This window comes from Hermetia illucens, chromosome 3, assembly GCF_905115235.1.
Source record: "Hermetia illucens chromosome 3, iHerIll2.2.curated.20191125, whole genome shotgun sequence".
Lineage (NCBI taxonomy): Eukaryota > Metazoa > Arthropoda > Insecta > Diptera > Stratiomyidae > Hermetia > Hermetia illucens.
Genome location: NC_051851.1, coordinates 17,469,780 through 17,486,766, shown reverse-complemented (window position 1 = coordinate 17,486,766; position 16,987 = coordinate 17,469,780). Strand labels below are relative to the sequence as shown.

The following is a 16,987-nucleotide window of genomic DNA, read 5'->3' as shown; positions in this document are numbered from 1 at the left end:
TTACGAGTCGGTGGTCGACTTCAAAACTCTCAGCTTGACGAAGATAGGAAACATCCACCTATACTTCCGAAGACTGCGTACTCTCACATGACATCATCGCCAATGCTCATTCTACATAGAGGGACACAGCTCACCCTCAACTACATTCGTATGTACTGTAGGATTGTTGGAGGCAGAGCCCGGATAAAAGGAGTACGACTGCAGTCTCATCAGTCCATTCCTAAATGGAAAGCATCACACCACGAGATCAAAGAAGGGTCATTGGTTCTCATCTTTGCCCAGCGCTATCCTCCATCAAAGTGGCCGCTTGCCAGAATTATTCAAACTCATCCCGGGAAAGATAGTCTCACTCGAGTAGTAATTTTCAAAACTTCAACGTCCACATATACGCGACCAATATCAAAACTGTTACTACGGCCAGTCTCAACCATCAAGGGAGTCTTAAACTTCCCTAACGAGTGAAGAAGGTGGGCAGAATGTCCAAATTTCCCGCTTCTCACTACGCAACCGCGACAGTATCCCGCCTGCATCAGCGCTGCCTTAACCAAGTCAAAATGAAGTTGGAGGGAGAACTCGAACGCATTCAACAGGACATCATTTTTCTTAAAAAGCATCATGAATTGTGATTCTCTTGTCCTCCTTTTTAAAAGCAAGAACTAACCAGTGCGGTTGAAACTACATTAGGGCATCTACCCATAGAAAAATCGGAATCAGTGGAGTTCATTACCCGATTTTCGTCATTTAGACGATGGGGAATACGATTGCCTGGTGTCTAAGGTGGAAAACGAGAATTTCAGGACCCTTAACAGTTCGGAATTGCAGTAAGCTGAGCACGTGATAATGAAACGTCAGCAGAATCGCATTGGCCATGACATCGAAAAATATTTATCTGGAAGCCAAAATTGTTTTTCAAAGTTGGAGTTGGTTTTTCGGTCAGTTGGAGACAGAACGAGCACAAGGAGAAGGACTCCTCGCCAATTATTAATTTTAAAGTATATTAATTCAATTTAATCAAATAAATAATTAAGTAATAATTTTAATCAATAAATGTAATATTATCCAGAAATTGGTGACCCCTTCAAAATTAAAAATCAAACAAGTACGAGTTCCTGGAGTGCTCCCTTGTTCTAGCAAGCGTTTCCACACAAGCCACCGCGACATCATTGTGTGGCGGCACATCAGAGATGCGAACCCTGAACACCATCGAGAATTCGCCCCTGCTGCCACATTGAACAGCCGTGGAACCAGCTGGTGGCCTGCCAGGAGACTGGGGAGAGAAATGTCAAGAATGACATTTGTCGTATCTACTCTTGTCAGCCGGCCCGTCGGCAGCTTCAACGAATAAAAACTGAATTCTTAGTGCTGCTATTACAACACGTCTAATTTTTGTTTTCTATAACTAATATGAATGTTCAGATAACGTGAAATAAATTAGTTAAATTAATGAAGCCAGATTCTTTTATTTATTGAGAAAAAGGAATCCTCAAAACTGACTCTTTGCGAGACTCGCACAGTTTCAGATATTGCCTCTCAATCATCGATAGATTCACGCAATGGGCTGAGATAATACCTCTGAAAAGCATAACTGCACAATCTTGTGCAGAAATCCTTTGTCGAGAATGGATTCCACGCTTTGGTTTGCCGGCAATTATAAACATCGACCAGAGGATGCAGTTTAAGTCCTCCCTTTTCTCAGAATTGGGCAAACTCGTCGGCTTTAAACGCCACCGGACAACCGCGTACCACTCATAGTCAAAGGGGATGCTCGAAAGGTGGCGCAGGACGCTAAAGACCGCTATAAGTAAGTTCAATCGTCAACCAGTTCGGACGCGTTTTTCGCATTTGTCCATTCATAATTTAATTTGACTTACCTACCCATCCCCCCAGAGTTTTTATCAGTGTGTGCATTTTTTTTAATGTCGCCTAGCGGCCAAGTAAAAACTAGGAAATTACCTGAAGACAGACTGCATATCAAATTTCACTTGTGCGAATAACTTACCTACAATATATTGCAGTACAGAATATTGCAACCTGTGGATAAAAATAACACCACAGAAAGGTCGTTGAAATGGGAATCTACCTTCGGAAAAAGTGAGTGTGAGAAAATGACTAAATGTGGAATTTGAACAAAAGTTTGTGTGAGAAAAACCCTCATGTCAAAATAGTGATAAGAAATTAGATTACGTAAGGAATTAGAACAATACACAGATAAGCGTAGGATTGAAATGAAAACACTTTGTTTGATTGAACCTAAGCGTAAGGCAGAGGTACAGCTTTTGAGCTCCTCTGCGTATAACGAAAAAGGGTTACGAGATGTCCGTTCCTCCGATTCTGCGCAAACCAGAGGTACAGATCTAGAGCTCCTCTGGGAGTGCAGATAACAGCTTTCGAGCTATCCGCCCCTCGAGCTGTTTCCACGGCAAAACTCCAAGACGACACCTGCGGACGACCCAATCTGTGTCCCCAATACTTTCTAACCCACAGGAACAATAGCCAAACGGAACTTTTAGATAGTCTTAAAAAAAATTGAAAATATTGAAACCAGTTACAACACCATTCTGGATAAATCGACAGCTTTTCGATTGCTGCAGATAAAGTAACACGGAACCCATTGACGACTGTTCCGGTATTGGACATTTTCCCCAAAGAGCAGCAACAAAAACGTGGTTACTGTGACGTCGATGGCGCATCCAAGGAAACGAACTAGTTCCACTAGTAAAACATCTTTCGTTGGCCAACCGCGAAGTTCGTCTATTGGTCTCGCGAAGAATGGGATAACCGACTTAAAAGGATTGGACCAGCGAACAATGTTTCCAGAAAGAGAGGAGTTGGTATGGCCACTTCTGATAATAATCAGACTGCAACTTTCCACGTAAAAGGAGCGCCAAGCTACGCCGATGGCAGGTGGTAGTGCAGAATTTTGAGGGATAGATTGCGAATTGAGAGCTTCCAGTGTGAAGTTTTATACCAACGTCTTCACGGATCTTTCAACTTCCTCAAACTATCTGTACCAATGCGTTATCGATGGCTGTTCTACAATGGTGATCGGAGCGGAAGCAGTTCTTACAGCGGTAAACAAAAAAAGTAGGTATGTAGTCAGGCAATTCCCGAATCCCCAACTCACAAAAGCAACTTCCTCGTCTTCCTGACTCTTTGTGCTAGAAATTCAATTCTCAGGCCACAACCTCATGAAATTTTCCACAAACAAATAACCCCTACTCCGACAACTACATCTCGAATGTCACTAGATACTTCCACTGATATGCTGATATCATCCGCAGATATTCCAACTACCAATGAGAAAAACAATGAACAACCGGCTACTACCTCTCCCGATAATACACGTACGGGAACTCCTAGATGATGAAGTCCAATTTCCTTCCCAATTTAATTGGAAACACTTACCAAGCGTTTCTAAAGGGCAACCAACCGCTACCGAATTTTTGGATCCACTAGTACCATCTGTTGTAAAAATTACTAAAAACTCTATAGATGATCTTGAATGTAGATACTTACTATCAAGGTTTAGGAAACCAAAGATTTACGACGGTGTTCGCTTTTTTCTTGCATATATGTATGACGCGCATGAAAGCACCTGCATTGAGGGCAAAACGAAGACCAACCTCAAAGTATGAATCCAACAGGAGGGTCTGTGGACTGACGTCAACTCTTTGCGAAACTTCTTTAGCCGTTATCATGAAGAAATTGGAATAAATCACGACCAGGTCAAACGTGTCCTCGAAAGGACTCAAAGAACTAGAGGAACCACTGCCTCCTCTAGTCCACAGGAAAATTGCAACTTATTTTCAGGCCATTTCCAAGACGCATACTCAAAACCTAAAATCCTGAGCTCCTCTACACCTCGTACTGATAGTACAACTACGAATTTGGTATATCTGGTTCAGCTCTTAATTGGCTTCATTGCTATCTTCTTGATCGAACTCAATTTGTCAAATACCAAGGTCATAGATCTAAAAGTGTCTTCTGAAGTTCCACAGGGCAGTCATTTGATCCCCTTCTCTTCAATATATTCATATCTGAACTGTCACGATTATCACGATATCCCCCATCTTTTTTTATGCTGAGGACTTGAAACTGTACCGTACCATCCACACTCACTCTGATGTAGCCTTTCTTCAATCTAAGCTCCGATTCCTTGAGCAATGGTGCAATGATCTCGGCATAGTTTTAGACAACAAAATGAGTTTCAACCTACTGTATGACAGCGTACTATCAATAGCTGGTAAGCAACTCGGTTTCATTAAGAGACGCGCAAAGGAGTTTAAAAAAAATCTGGATCACGAACACCTTATATACAGCACTTGTGCGGCCTATACTTGAATATACGTGCGTAGTCCGGAACCCAGCTCATGAGTATCACCGGAACAGATTTGAGTCAATTCAGAAACAATTTACGCTTTTCGCATTGAGAGAGCTTTACCATCCGGTAGATTTCCATAACCTTCCACGCTATGAATACCGACTAAGTCTATTAGATCTAATGACACTGTCTTCTAGAAAAACGTTACTTTGTGCCTATTTTACTTACTATGTTATCAGTGGTATTATTAATATTGATATTCTCACCAATAAAATTACATTCAATGATCAAATGAGACGCACTAGGCATACAACTCTGCTCAAGAAATACGATGACATTCGACCACCTCTGGATATAAGGTACCCATTAGTAGATGCTGTCGAACTTTTAACTCACTGAACGTACACTAATTTTCCAGCCCAATCTAAACCGACTTTCAAACATAGTGTGGCGCGACAGCCTTCCCCATTCTGGTGACGGAACTCGAAATTATGGGTCATTCACTTGAAGGCACAATTTCAAATGTCAGGGATTACGGCAGACGCGACCAGGTTTAACTACGCAGTGGTAGGATTAGATGAGGAGACCATCATCCTCGTCCCCGACATAGTCAAAGATGCCTCGTATATTAACCTCAAGACCCTCTCAGCAGGCGCAGCTACATTGTGGATACCGGCGCGGAGGCACCGCCCTGGCACCACCGATTAATACCACCAAAATTTGAAACTCGCAGCAGCGAACTCCTAACGAGTAGAGGCAAATGGACATGCGTCTTGGCTTGCGTAGAACGTTTTCGTAACGGTTCATCCTAGCTGATGCCGGCTCCCCCATTTTAGGCGCAGACTTGTTGCGTCACTATGAGTTGCTAATGGACCTGCAGAGCAGGTCATTTATAGACCCCACAACCAGCCTTATTTCGTCAGGGAGAATCTCGACCCATCCAAGTAACAGTCTTTCCGTACTCTTCAAAAGTTAAGCCAGATTACTACGGAATGTAGTCTCTCGAAACCAGTGAAACACGATGTTTTGCACCACATTAACACCACCGGTTCCCCTTTCTTCTGAAAGGTGCGCCCCCTACCACCCCAGGCTGTAGCACGGAAGGAATTCGAGCAACTAATTCAGCGGAGTATCTGCCGACCTTCAGACAGCTGTTGGTCATCACCACTCCCAATGGTCCCTAAGCCAAACGGCGAATGGCGCCCCTGCGGGGACTACCGAAGGCAAAACGCCCAGACCATTCCAGAACGAGACCCCATTCCACTCATCCACGACTTTGCGCACCATTTCGCAAACTGCCGCATCTTTTCGACCTTGGGCTTAGCCAAGGCTTATCACCAAATCCCTATAGCCCGCAAAGATATACCAAAGGCGGCAATATGCACACCCTTTGGATTCTTCGAGTTTACGTGGACGACTTTTGGACTGTACAACGCGGCGCAAACATTTCAAAGGTTTATCCACTCGGTCCTGCGAAACCTTCATTTGTTTCGTATACCTGGGTGATGTTCCGGTCACTTCTTCCTCAGAATCTGGGCATTTGGCCCATCTCAAGTGCATTTTCCAACGTCTCCTTGAGACCGGACTAGTCCTAAACGTGGACAAATGCAAGTTTCTCCAGAATCAGATGAGATTCTTCGGCCATTCCATTACCCCTGACGGAATAAAACCCGACCCAGACGAGGCACAAACAATTTCAAGCTTCCCGCATCCTAAGGCAATGAAAGAGCTGCAGAGGTTCTTGCGCATGCTAAACTTCTATCGTCGTTTCCTGCCTTTGACAAAAGCTCTTCCAATAAATAAATAAATATAATGGCCCAAAACAACCCTTCTTGGTCGCAGGTCCTGCCCCTCGTTCTAATTAGCCTCAGAACAGCCAATCGAAAAGAATTTGCTGTGCATCCCGCGGAGCTGGTATCCGGGGAGAACTTAAGACTCGCCAGCGACCCTGTGGTCGACATCAGGTCGGAATCAATGCTACCGGTCTGTTGCGTCTGCTCAAGGACGCAATGGCAAACTAAAGCCCTCCAACCGTAGCTGACGTGCCCAGAGATCTCAAATCCTACATGCATGTCCCAATTAGGACGGACGCTCCTCGGAAACCGCTGCAGCTACCTTATGATGGCCCCTTCGAAATCCTCGAGCGAGGCCGACATCGTTATAGCCTCAACGTCGGGGGCACGGTCAAACGTGTCTCCTTGGCTCGACTAAAGCCCTTCGTCCAGTAAGAAAACGCGACCAGGGCAAGAGGCGTGCGACGCGTCCGTTTTGGCTTGTGGCAACCGAGTTGAGAGAGCCGTGGGTCTGGTTCCTCGTTGAAACCCCCCTTTGGTTTCAGCTGAGGGCGGAGTGTTGTGGTGGAGTGAGCAACTTGCGTGTCGTATACCGTCAAATTCGCATCGCGCTGACCATGACATTATGGCGCGGTAGGATTCGCAGCAAACGTTGAGAAATGCAATTTCCTTCAAAAACAGGTGAGATTCCTCGGCCACTCCATTTCCTCTGAAAGAACACAGCCCGACCCAGACAAGGTGCAAGCAATTACAAGCTTCCCGCGTCCGAAAACAGTGAGGGAATTGAGGAGGTTCTTGGGCATGCTAAACTTCTACCGTCGTTTCCTGCCCAAGGCCGCCCAACACCAGTCCGTTTTGAACGCGTACTTGTCTGGCCCCAAAACAAAAGACACACGAGAGATTGTGTGGTCTGAAGAGGCTGTCCGCGCGTTCGATAAATCCCGACAGCACCTGGCTGATGCTACACTCTTGGCATTTCCTCTGCAAGATGCACCCCTAGCCGTTTTTGTTGATGCCTCTGCCATCGCAGTAGGTGCTGCCCTTCATCAAAAGGTGGATCAAGTTTGGCAGCCGTTGAGCTTCTTCTCGAAACAGTTGAATCCCGCTCAACGGAACTACAGTACCTACGAGCGCGAACTGCTCGCCGCGTACTTGAGCATCAAATACTTTCGTTTCTCCCTAGAAGGCAGGCCGTTCACAGTGTTCACGGACCATAAGCCTCTCACGTATGCTTTGAACAGAAGCGTCCCCTCGTCAGCTTCGACACCTGCGCTTTATAAGCCAGTTTACGTCAGACATCCAGCACGTGTCCGGCAAGGATAACATAGTTGCTGACGCTTTGTCTCGTGTCTCCGAGGTTAACATCCCCGCCTCACTCGATTTCTCGGCTATTGCCAAGGCGCAGGAGGATGACGCAGCACTTCAGAGCCTCAAATCCAAACCCAAATACAAATTTCGGGAATTGCCCATCTTCGGCTCAAACCTCTCGCTCTGCTGCAAAGACTCGGAAAAGGGACCTCGGCCATACATTCCGGTCACCTTTCGCAAGGAAGTGTTCCACGCAGTTCACAACTTAGCGCATCCAGGCGTGGTTGGTGCGTCTGCTGAGGGACAATCTCCGACGCATCAAAGCGCCACCACCCACCCGACACTCGTCCACACCTGCCTGTTCGCCCAAGGAACTGGACACGTGCACGCACGTTCTGGTCAGGACGGATGCCGTCCGGAAGCCGCTGCAGCCTCCATATGAGGGCCCGTACCGCGTTCTCGACCGGGGAGAATATTTCTTCCAGCTCGAGATCGGCGGACATAAAAAGGCGGTCTCTCTGTCCAGGCTGAGACCCGTGTGCTGATTGAAAGAACATTTTTTTATAAGGCCTACAAATAAGTTCTGTCGGTTTTTTGTTTAAATTTGAAGCTTTATTGTGAAAAATTGGTTATACGTTCTTTGTTTAAAGTATTGCCCATCGTTAGCCACAACTTTCTTCCATCTTTCAGGCAATTCATAGATACCATCGCGCCAAAAATTGGTCGGCTTGGCCGCTATCCACTCATCGAGCCATTTTTTGAGTTCGTCGTAATTCGAGAAGTGCTAGTCAGCCAGGCCATGCTGCATCGACTGGAACAAATAGTAATCAGAAGGAGCAATGTCGGGAGAGTACGGCGGGTGGGGTAGGAGTTCCCATTTCAACGTTTCTAGATATGTTTCAACGGGCTGTGCAACATGTGGACGAGCATTGTCATGTTGCAAAATAACTTTATCATGCCTTTGCTGGTATTAATAATAATAATCGTTGGCGCAACAATCCATGTTGGATCAGGGCCTTGAAGTGTGTTAGAGCACTTCATTCAAGACCGTAACGGTACACTAGGAGGCAATGTGGTCAGCATTGCGCTCGCCCGAAATTATTACCCTGATTTGACTCAGGTACTCATTCACAGCTGAGTCGACTGGTGTCCGACGTCAAATCACGATACAAATTCCACTGCCACCAGTGAGATTTGAACCGCGACCTTCCGTACGACAGCCTTGCGCTCTAACCACTCAGCTATCCGGACACTTTGCTGGTATTGCGGCCGTTTTTTCTTGAGTTCACAGCTCAAACGCATCATTTGACGTCGGTAGAGTTTGCCCGTGACCGTTTCGTTCGGTTTTAACAGCTCATAGTATACCATAACCAGGTGGTCCCACCATATACACAGCATGATCTTCTCACCATGAATATTCGCTTTGGCCGTCGATGATGAGGCATGGCCGGGGTATCCCCACGTTGCCCGACGCTTGGGATTATCGTAATGGATCCACTTTTCATCGCCAGTAACTATTCGATGCAGAAAACTCTTCCTTTCTTGTCGTTGAAGCAGTTGTTGGCACGTGAAAAAACGGCGTTCGACGTCTCTTGGCTTCAGTTCATACGGAACCCAATTTCCGACCTTTCCGATCATTCCCATTGCTTTTAAACGGTGGGAAATGGCTTACTGAGTGACTCCAAGTGTTTTTCCAAGTTCTTTTTGCGTTTGCGATGGATCTTGGTCGAGCAATGCCTCTAATTCTTCATCTTCAAAAATTGTTGGCCGTCCGGCGCGCTCTTCGTCTTCCACGTCAAAATTGCCACTTTTAAACCGTCCAAACCACATCTGACACGTTCGCTCAGATAAAGCATGGTCACCATAAACTTCCACCAAAATGCGATGACTTTCGGTTGCTTTTTTCTTCATATTGGAATAATGAAGTAAAACTCCCCGCAAAAACACATTATTTGGTACAAAATTGGTCATTTTCGTTGATGAAAAAAGTATTGTTGTTTACACTTCAATTAAATAATTTATACTGATGTTTGTGCCATTTGACAGTAGCTTTCCGATGAATGTTTGGAAATGTGGATCAATTGAATAAAAAACAAGCTACGCCATCTATTGTGAAAACCAACAGAACTTATTTGTAGGCCTAATATTTTACTGAAACATACTTTTTGTCTGGAGGATGATAAGAGCAGTGCTTATTAGAATTACATATTGCTTCGAACTCAGAGTGACCCCACCGAACCCTTAGCCCTCCCCATCAGATACTTTCCAAATATTATATTTTACGCACATGAACGTCTTCCGACCTCCCGAAAGAAAATTAATGAACTCTCGTAAAAAAACCTGGACTAGAATCAGGATATCCAAGCAAACGTGCCAGTTTGCTGCTTGCTTTGAAAGAAAGAAAGATTTTTTCGTCCCTCAATCCTTAGATTAATTTTGAATCAAACATCGGTTAAAACGTTTAATTTCAATTTCAGTTATTATTTCTCAGAAAAGTTTATTCATCATAAACAGTATAATGTAAAATTTGCTCCTTTTTTAGTGGATATTATTCCCATTCGAAACATGCTTACATCCTTTGAACGATGACTCTTCTTCTCTATCAAATTTTCGTCCTTTTCTATTTATGCTTACCGATGCTAATGAAACTGTAGTCGTTAATTTGTTAATTGTTTAAAAATTTGTCTATTAAAACTTCCTTCGGCTCGTTTCTCAATAATTTATTTCTTGTCTCCCTTTCGGTATTGTTTTAAAAAATGTGGGCGTTAATCTGTTGCATACATATGTCATCAATAAATATCAGGACTAAACACTGTACAGAACTTTATTTAATACGGAAATTTCTTGTTTTTTTTCCTATATTTAAGGTTTCATAACTTAATTTTTGATCTAATCAGCAATGCGCTCCTTAACACACTCTTTAACACTTAAATATATAGTTTTTTAGTTTGTGTATGGTTCAAAGATTTTTTTCTTCTTTTTTCCACTTACTTTACTTATAAAGATGTTTGCTCTCTTTTAAATACTTAGTATTAAATTTATTTAATAAATTTAATTTGAATTAAAAGCTAGACTACAGTCCCTCCAGGAGGTGCACTGGGGCTGGGCGACATATGCTGAGGAACATTCTACAAAAAGAGAATGAACTCAAGTAAAAATCATAAGAAAGGAGAAATATGATAAAATAAGGTTCAATGGAAATGTTATGTTCATTCAATTATGATTGTGTTAAATATGTGAGGAAAAAAATGTTATCACAGTGAATGGAAGCCATCCTAGTCGTTGGTATAATTCACATGAGAGCAAACCTAATCCGCTTCTCATTTAAAAAAATAATAACAGCACAAAGTTCACCCTCACAATATGGACGCTCGGAGCTATCGAGCCCTAACCCCCAATCAGATAGGGAATTTGGCTGGGTTAACCAGTTTCTCGACCTCGAACTTCGTCGCTACTTCCTTTGGCGCTTCATAGTGGCTGACGTTACGAGACCAATCATCGGGGCAGATTTCCTCGCACATTACGGCCTATTGGTGGACTTGAAGAACAGCCAGCTCATGGATGGAGAGACAAAGTGTACTCTCGTCTACAACACTCCAAGCGTATTACCTTGAATGAATCGGCTTACCCCCAGTTATTAGCTCCCAATTCCCCGAGATTACTTTCCCCCACGGCCATGTTCCAGTGGTCAAACATACAACGAGACACCCGCACATGGCCGCATCATCGTTACCCACAAGCAGTTCGAAACGATGGTGCAACTAGGTACGATACGTCCATCATCAAGCAACTAGACAGCTTCGCTTCATATGGTCCCCAAGGACAATGGGGACTGGCGACCGTACGGGGATTATCAAGCGCTCAACGCGTGCACTAGTCCCGATTGCTATCCGGTACGACACGTAGCCGACTTCCGCAGCAAGAAGAACTTCTCCAAAATCTCGGTGCGAACGTTCAACCAAATACCGCTGGCAGTTTTTTTTTTTGGGAGTAGGGTAGGTGAATGCATTTACGCACAGAGTGTTGGACTCCCGCAACAGCACGCTGGCGGACTACCAACTAAACACCTCCCTGTCATCAGAGAACTAGCCTGGAACCGTTTAACACATTACTTCGGGCTAGCTCTCCCGCTCTCCCGGCTTTGGGAGCCTTCAAGTCAGGGAATTCCTTTCACCAACGGGAGGGGAGGAAGTGAGTTGTTAGTTCAGGGAACCCCTTACCGTCCGATCCCTCTGCCGGTCGAGTTCAATCTTCTTCGTAGTAAGAAGAGCCCGAACATAATGCGCAATACGATTCCAGCTGCCAGCGCTAGTCAGAATCTCTCTGACAATGTTGTCTGGAGAGAGCTCCCCTGTGTCTGCATAAAGCTGCTGGCGGAGGCCGTCCCACCTCTCGCAAGAGAAAAAGGTGTATTCAGCGTCATCCGCCACTCTATTGCAGAACACACAATCAGGAGATCGCGCCTTCCCAACCCTGTGCAGGTAAGACTGAAAACCTCCATGCCCACTTAGAAGTTGGGTAAGGAAGTGATCAATCTCACCGTGCTTTCTGTTCAACCATGGGTCTAATTTGTCGATGAACCGCGCAGGCCACTTGCCCCTTGGCTCATTTTGCCAAGAAAGTTGCCACTCGCTAAGGGTGCGTTGACGTTCTTCACGGGCAACCACTTCTCTTAAGTTTTACGGCGATAGATAGCTTTGCGCTCCTTGGCAAGGAGGGCAACGGGGATCACTCCCGCAATTACCATCACAGCCGGTTCGGAGACGGTGCGATAAGCAGACGCCACTCGCAAAGCTCCCCGCCTCTGCACTTGAGCGACGCGTTTACGATGCACCTCCTTGTCAAGGGCATCAGCCCATATCTCCGCACCATAGAGAAGGACGGACTGCGTTGCTCCCATGAGGAGACGTCTCCTAGTTGATATAGGGCCGCCCACATTCGCCATTAGCCGACTCAAGGCCGCGACTCCTGCTGCAGCCCTGTCCGCGGCTGCTTTGATTTACTCGAAGAAGCTCATCTTCGAGTCGAGCATTAAACCAAGGTATTTAATCGCTGGTTTCGCCTCTATAGTCAACTCGCCGATCGATATGGGACGCAAGGTCGGGATTCTCCTTCTGGTCAGGATGACTACTTCGGTTTTTTCCAGCGCGAGGTTGAAACCGTGAGCAATCATCCATCCGCTTACCCGTCGCATCAATATGCCAAGTCTGCTTTGCGCCTGTTCAACAGTGCGTCCGGCAACAAGTGCCGCAACGTCGTCTGCATAACCGACCAGGCGCGACTCTTCGGACATATCGAGTCTCAGCAGACTATCGTAGGAAGCGTTCCAGAGGTCCGGCCCTAGGATGGATCCCTGCGCTACTCCCGACGTGATTTCCATCCTCCTCTGGCCTTCTAGCGTCTCATAGAACAGGGAGCGGTCTTTCAGATAATCCCTCAATATCCGCAAGAGATAGCTTGGCACGTGAAAGGAGTTCTCTAGTGTGCCTAGCATATCTGTCCATCTTACGGAATTGAAGGCATTTCTGACATCAAGCGTTATGAGGAGCACTATCCGTCGAGATCGGCGGCTGTGTGCCTCGGCTCGATTAAACGCATCTACGACCTCCATAACAGCATCCACTGTAGATTTCCCTGTTCTAAACCCGAACTGCCTTGCGGATAAGTCCCCGGCAGCACGGATCGCTTCAGCGAGTCTACCCCTGATGAGCTTCTCGAGCACTTTTCCGGCAGCGGTCGGTATGCAGACGGGAGCTCCGGGTCTCCTTTACCCTTACTGATCAACGCGAGTCTGGCCACTTTCCAGCGACAAGGAAAAATGCCCTCCTTCAAGCACGCGTTGAACGTTTCGAGCAGCAATTCTGGCCGTTGGCGGAACACCAGTTTGTAAATACCACTGGCAGTGGAAGACATTGAAAAGATGGCCACTATCACACCATTTGGCCTGCTCGAGTCACCGTTTATGACTTTCGACTGGTCGACGAGGTTATCCGGGAACTCAATTTTTGCCATCCATATATGGACGAAATCTTCACCTCATCAGACGAAACGGTGCATCTGAAGCACCTACGCATCTTGTTTCAACGCCTCAATGGCTACGGGATCGTCATAAATATGGCAACATGTGTTTTCGTCGTGCCTGAATTACTCTTTCTTTCCCATCTGATCAATGCTGACGGTGTTCGCCCACCACCCGAGAAGGTGGAAGCCATCGGCAGCTATCCGAAGCCGAACACCGCCAAGAAGTTACGTCAGTTCCTTCGCGTCATTAACTTTTACAGGAACTGTATGTCGGACACAAGCACCACTGAACAGCTTTCTCGTCGGCAACATAAAAGGGAAGACCGAACTTCGTTGGACTCCTGGAGCTGAAGCGACTTTTCAAAAGGCAAAAGACGACCTCGCACAAGCCACCTTGCTCGCCTACCCTCAGGCTGAAGCGTCACTTGGGCTTCTCACGGGCGCCTTTGATTTCTGCACTGGTGGGGCCTTTCAGCAGCAAATTAACGCAGTGTAGGAGCCGCTAGCATTCTTTTCAAAGAAGTTTAGCCCTGCACAAACTTGCTGCAGTGTCTTCGACCGAGAGCTGCTCGCTGCGCACCTGGCTGTCAACCAATTCAGACACATGCTCAAAGGACGCGAGTTTCTGATTTTCACATTTTTGCCACCCAGCAGAGGAGCTCGAAAAAGCTTCACCACGCCAAGCCCTAGACCTGAAGTTCATCGCCCAGTTTTCCACGGCCATCCGATACGTCACTAGGAAGAACAACATTGTAGCCGATGCACTCTCTCGAATCGAGGAAATGTCAAGATCCCTCCACTATGCAGCGATGGCACGAACGCAACAAGATGATAAGGAGCTGAAACAAATGATTGCTTCCCCATCTTCACTCCAGCTGGAGGAAATAAACATTCCACGCGTGGACGGTACTCAACCTGACCCAAAAAAAGTTGAGGCTATTAAGAGCTTTCCTCTGCCAACCACGCTGAAGGATCTGCGTAGGTTCTTGAGCATGTTAAACTTCTATCGTCGGTTCTTGCCAAAAGCCGCTTATCACCAAGCGATCCTGAACGCCTACCTATCTGGACCCAAAACCAAAGACTTCCGCGAGGTTGCGCGGTCTGTTGAAGTCGTCCATGCGTTTGACACAGACAAACAGCAGCTTGTTGATGCAACACTACTAGCAACCGTAGAGTTTCTTTCCAAAACAGCTCAACCCGGCTCAACGCAACTTCAGCGCCTACGATCGTGAGCTACTTTTTGCGTACCTCGCCATAAAATACTTCCGGCTCTCCCTTGAGGACAGGCCGTTCACCGTGTTCACGGATTACAAGCCCCTTATTTTCGCGCTTAGACAAAAGTACGACAAAGCGACAAGCCTAGTTGTGGTTGTTGCAGCAAATCACCCAGAAGATATGGAGGTCTTCGCGACGGAAACAGTAAAAGCGATAAAGTCTTGGCTAGAAAGAGCAGGGCTGGCCTTGGCGGGCACGGTGTTAATAACCAACCGCAGGAAAAATAACACTGTGAAAGTGGAAGTCGGTGGATAAACGGTCTTATCTTAGTTGACACTAAATTGAGCTTTAGAGAACACCTAGAATATGCATGCCAAAAGGCAGCCAGTGCCACCGCGATACTTGCAAAATAATATTGGTGGAGCGAAGCACTGTCGAAGTTTGCTTCTAGCCAGAGTGGTGCGTTCCATCTTGCTTTACTCGTCACCTGTGTGGTGGATGCTACAGACAATATTTGCACCGCTTTGGATTGGATGATTCTATGAATGGCATACCGGAGGATCCAGGGTATGTGATGTTTCACTGCCCAAGATTTGCAATGGAGAGGAAGAGCCTAAACCAAATGTTGGGCAGCAGCATGAGCCCGGAGAACTGAGATGCTGAGGTCTTAGGAGAACTGGCTTACGGTTTGCCCCGCTATCGGGCAATTACAGGAGAAGTTGCTGAAGGAACAAAGAAGAAGGAAAGCCGAAAGGAGGAGTAGGACGAGTGTCTAAGGGCAAACTCCGCGAAGTAATACCTGAATGGTCGAGGTCGATGCTTCTGTTAAGAAGAAGTACAGGACTATCGGAAATTCAACTCCGTTACCACATCGAACAAGGTACCCGATACCTAAAATCGGAGAAATTTGGGCTAATCTGGATATCGCAAGATCTATATATTCACTGACCATCAGCCCTTCACTTACGTACTTTCCAAAAAAAACACAATCTCGAAAATGAAGAGATGGAAAGCAATCCTAGAGGAATATTACTAAGATTGTTAGTACAAGCCTGGCAAAACCAAAGTGTTAACTGACTCACTATCAAGACCATCTCAAATAGCAGCTATTCATTCCATGACTATGACGGAACATTGCGATGAGAGCTCCTCCCGTAACCATCCATCCCAACTCCTGAGATTCCTCTTAATGAGCTTCGAAACCAAATGATCCTCAAAATAGCAAATGAGGACAACTATCAGACAATGAATCCTTTCAATAATTACACCAGACATGTCCTTATTAAGCACCACTACACTGAACAGGATATCATTGATATTTTCAGAAGATACCTTAATCCGAACACCATCAACGATCTTTCAACCAAAGAGAGAATCATGGGGAAAATTCAAGAGGTCTATCTCCACCACTTCAAGGATTATAAAATCCGATTAACCCAAAGATATGATTTAATCATAATTCACAATTCCCTCCCTAAAGAGATGATTGCGACCCTTTTTAATGCGAATTTGCAAAACTCCAGAGCCCTCTTCCGGGTCACTTAGATCGGTGTTGTTTAATTGATGCAGATTTCTATTACAAATTTATTTGACCCGTAAAAACACTAACCCATTTCGATATTAGTCCAAATGCTTCGGAAGGTATCTGATTTTTGTTAATGAGTTGAGAGAAAGACTGATGTTCTAAGGTATATTTCAACCCACCTTTCTGAACTGACTAGCAAAGAATCTGATGGAGTTATACCCTAGTAACGGAAAATTTGAATGGCCAAAATTCTTTTCCAATTGGTTGGATAGCTCTACCCTCGTGGTTGACAATAGTTAACTTGGACGCACATTTTCAGCATGATATTGTGGAGACCGCTGTGATAGAATCTGCGTAAGATTCGCCTGCAGTGGAGTACTAGAGCGGAGGGCACTCAGAGCGTCCGGTCCGGCGAAGAAAAATTCGTTGGATCTAGCGATGGATCTTAAAGAACAAAAGCGGAACACAAGTGCATGTCCACGGGTATTCCTGTGAAGATACCCAAGTGTAGCATGAACTGCATATAGGTGTAGGCAGACCTGAAGGTGAAGTATAGCTTTGCCCTCATAGTTGACAACACCTAACTCTCAAAAGAAATACAAAATAATATTTCCAACGAAACAGCGTGTCAATCATCTCTTGAAATAATGAATCTTGACCTGCCATTGTGTACTAGAATGAGCTTTATCTCAACTTGACATTTGGTCAGTTTTAGTACTTTCAATACTTTCTTCCTAAATAAACGTGGGTAGCGCGCCTCATTTCGCTACCAGAGGCGCTACAGTTACTTGGAGATTTTCCGGG

The 16,987-nt window shown here is 45.6% G+C and overlaps 1 protein-coding gene across 2 annotated transcripts in view; it reads right to left on the bottom strand.

Annotated features, from left to right (window-relative positions):
- Window positions 1-10,127: 10,127 nt before the first annotated feature.
- Window positions 10,128-16,987, bottom strand: part of LOC119651802 (WD repeat-containing protein 20) — a 117,384-nt gene continuing 110,524 nt past the window's right edge. For both annotated transcript variants that reach the window (XM_038055588.1, XM_038055589.1), the window contains one exon: window positions 10,128-10,550. Coding sequence is in view for 1 of the 2 variants with exons in the window: in XM_038055589.1 (XP_037911517.1) it covers window positions 10,491-10,550 (60 nt within the window). In the remaining variant the exon portion in view is untranslated. The remainder of the gene's footprint in view (window positions 10,551-16,987) is intronic.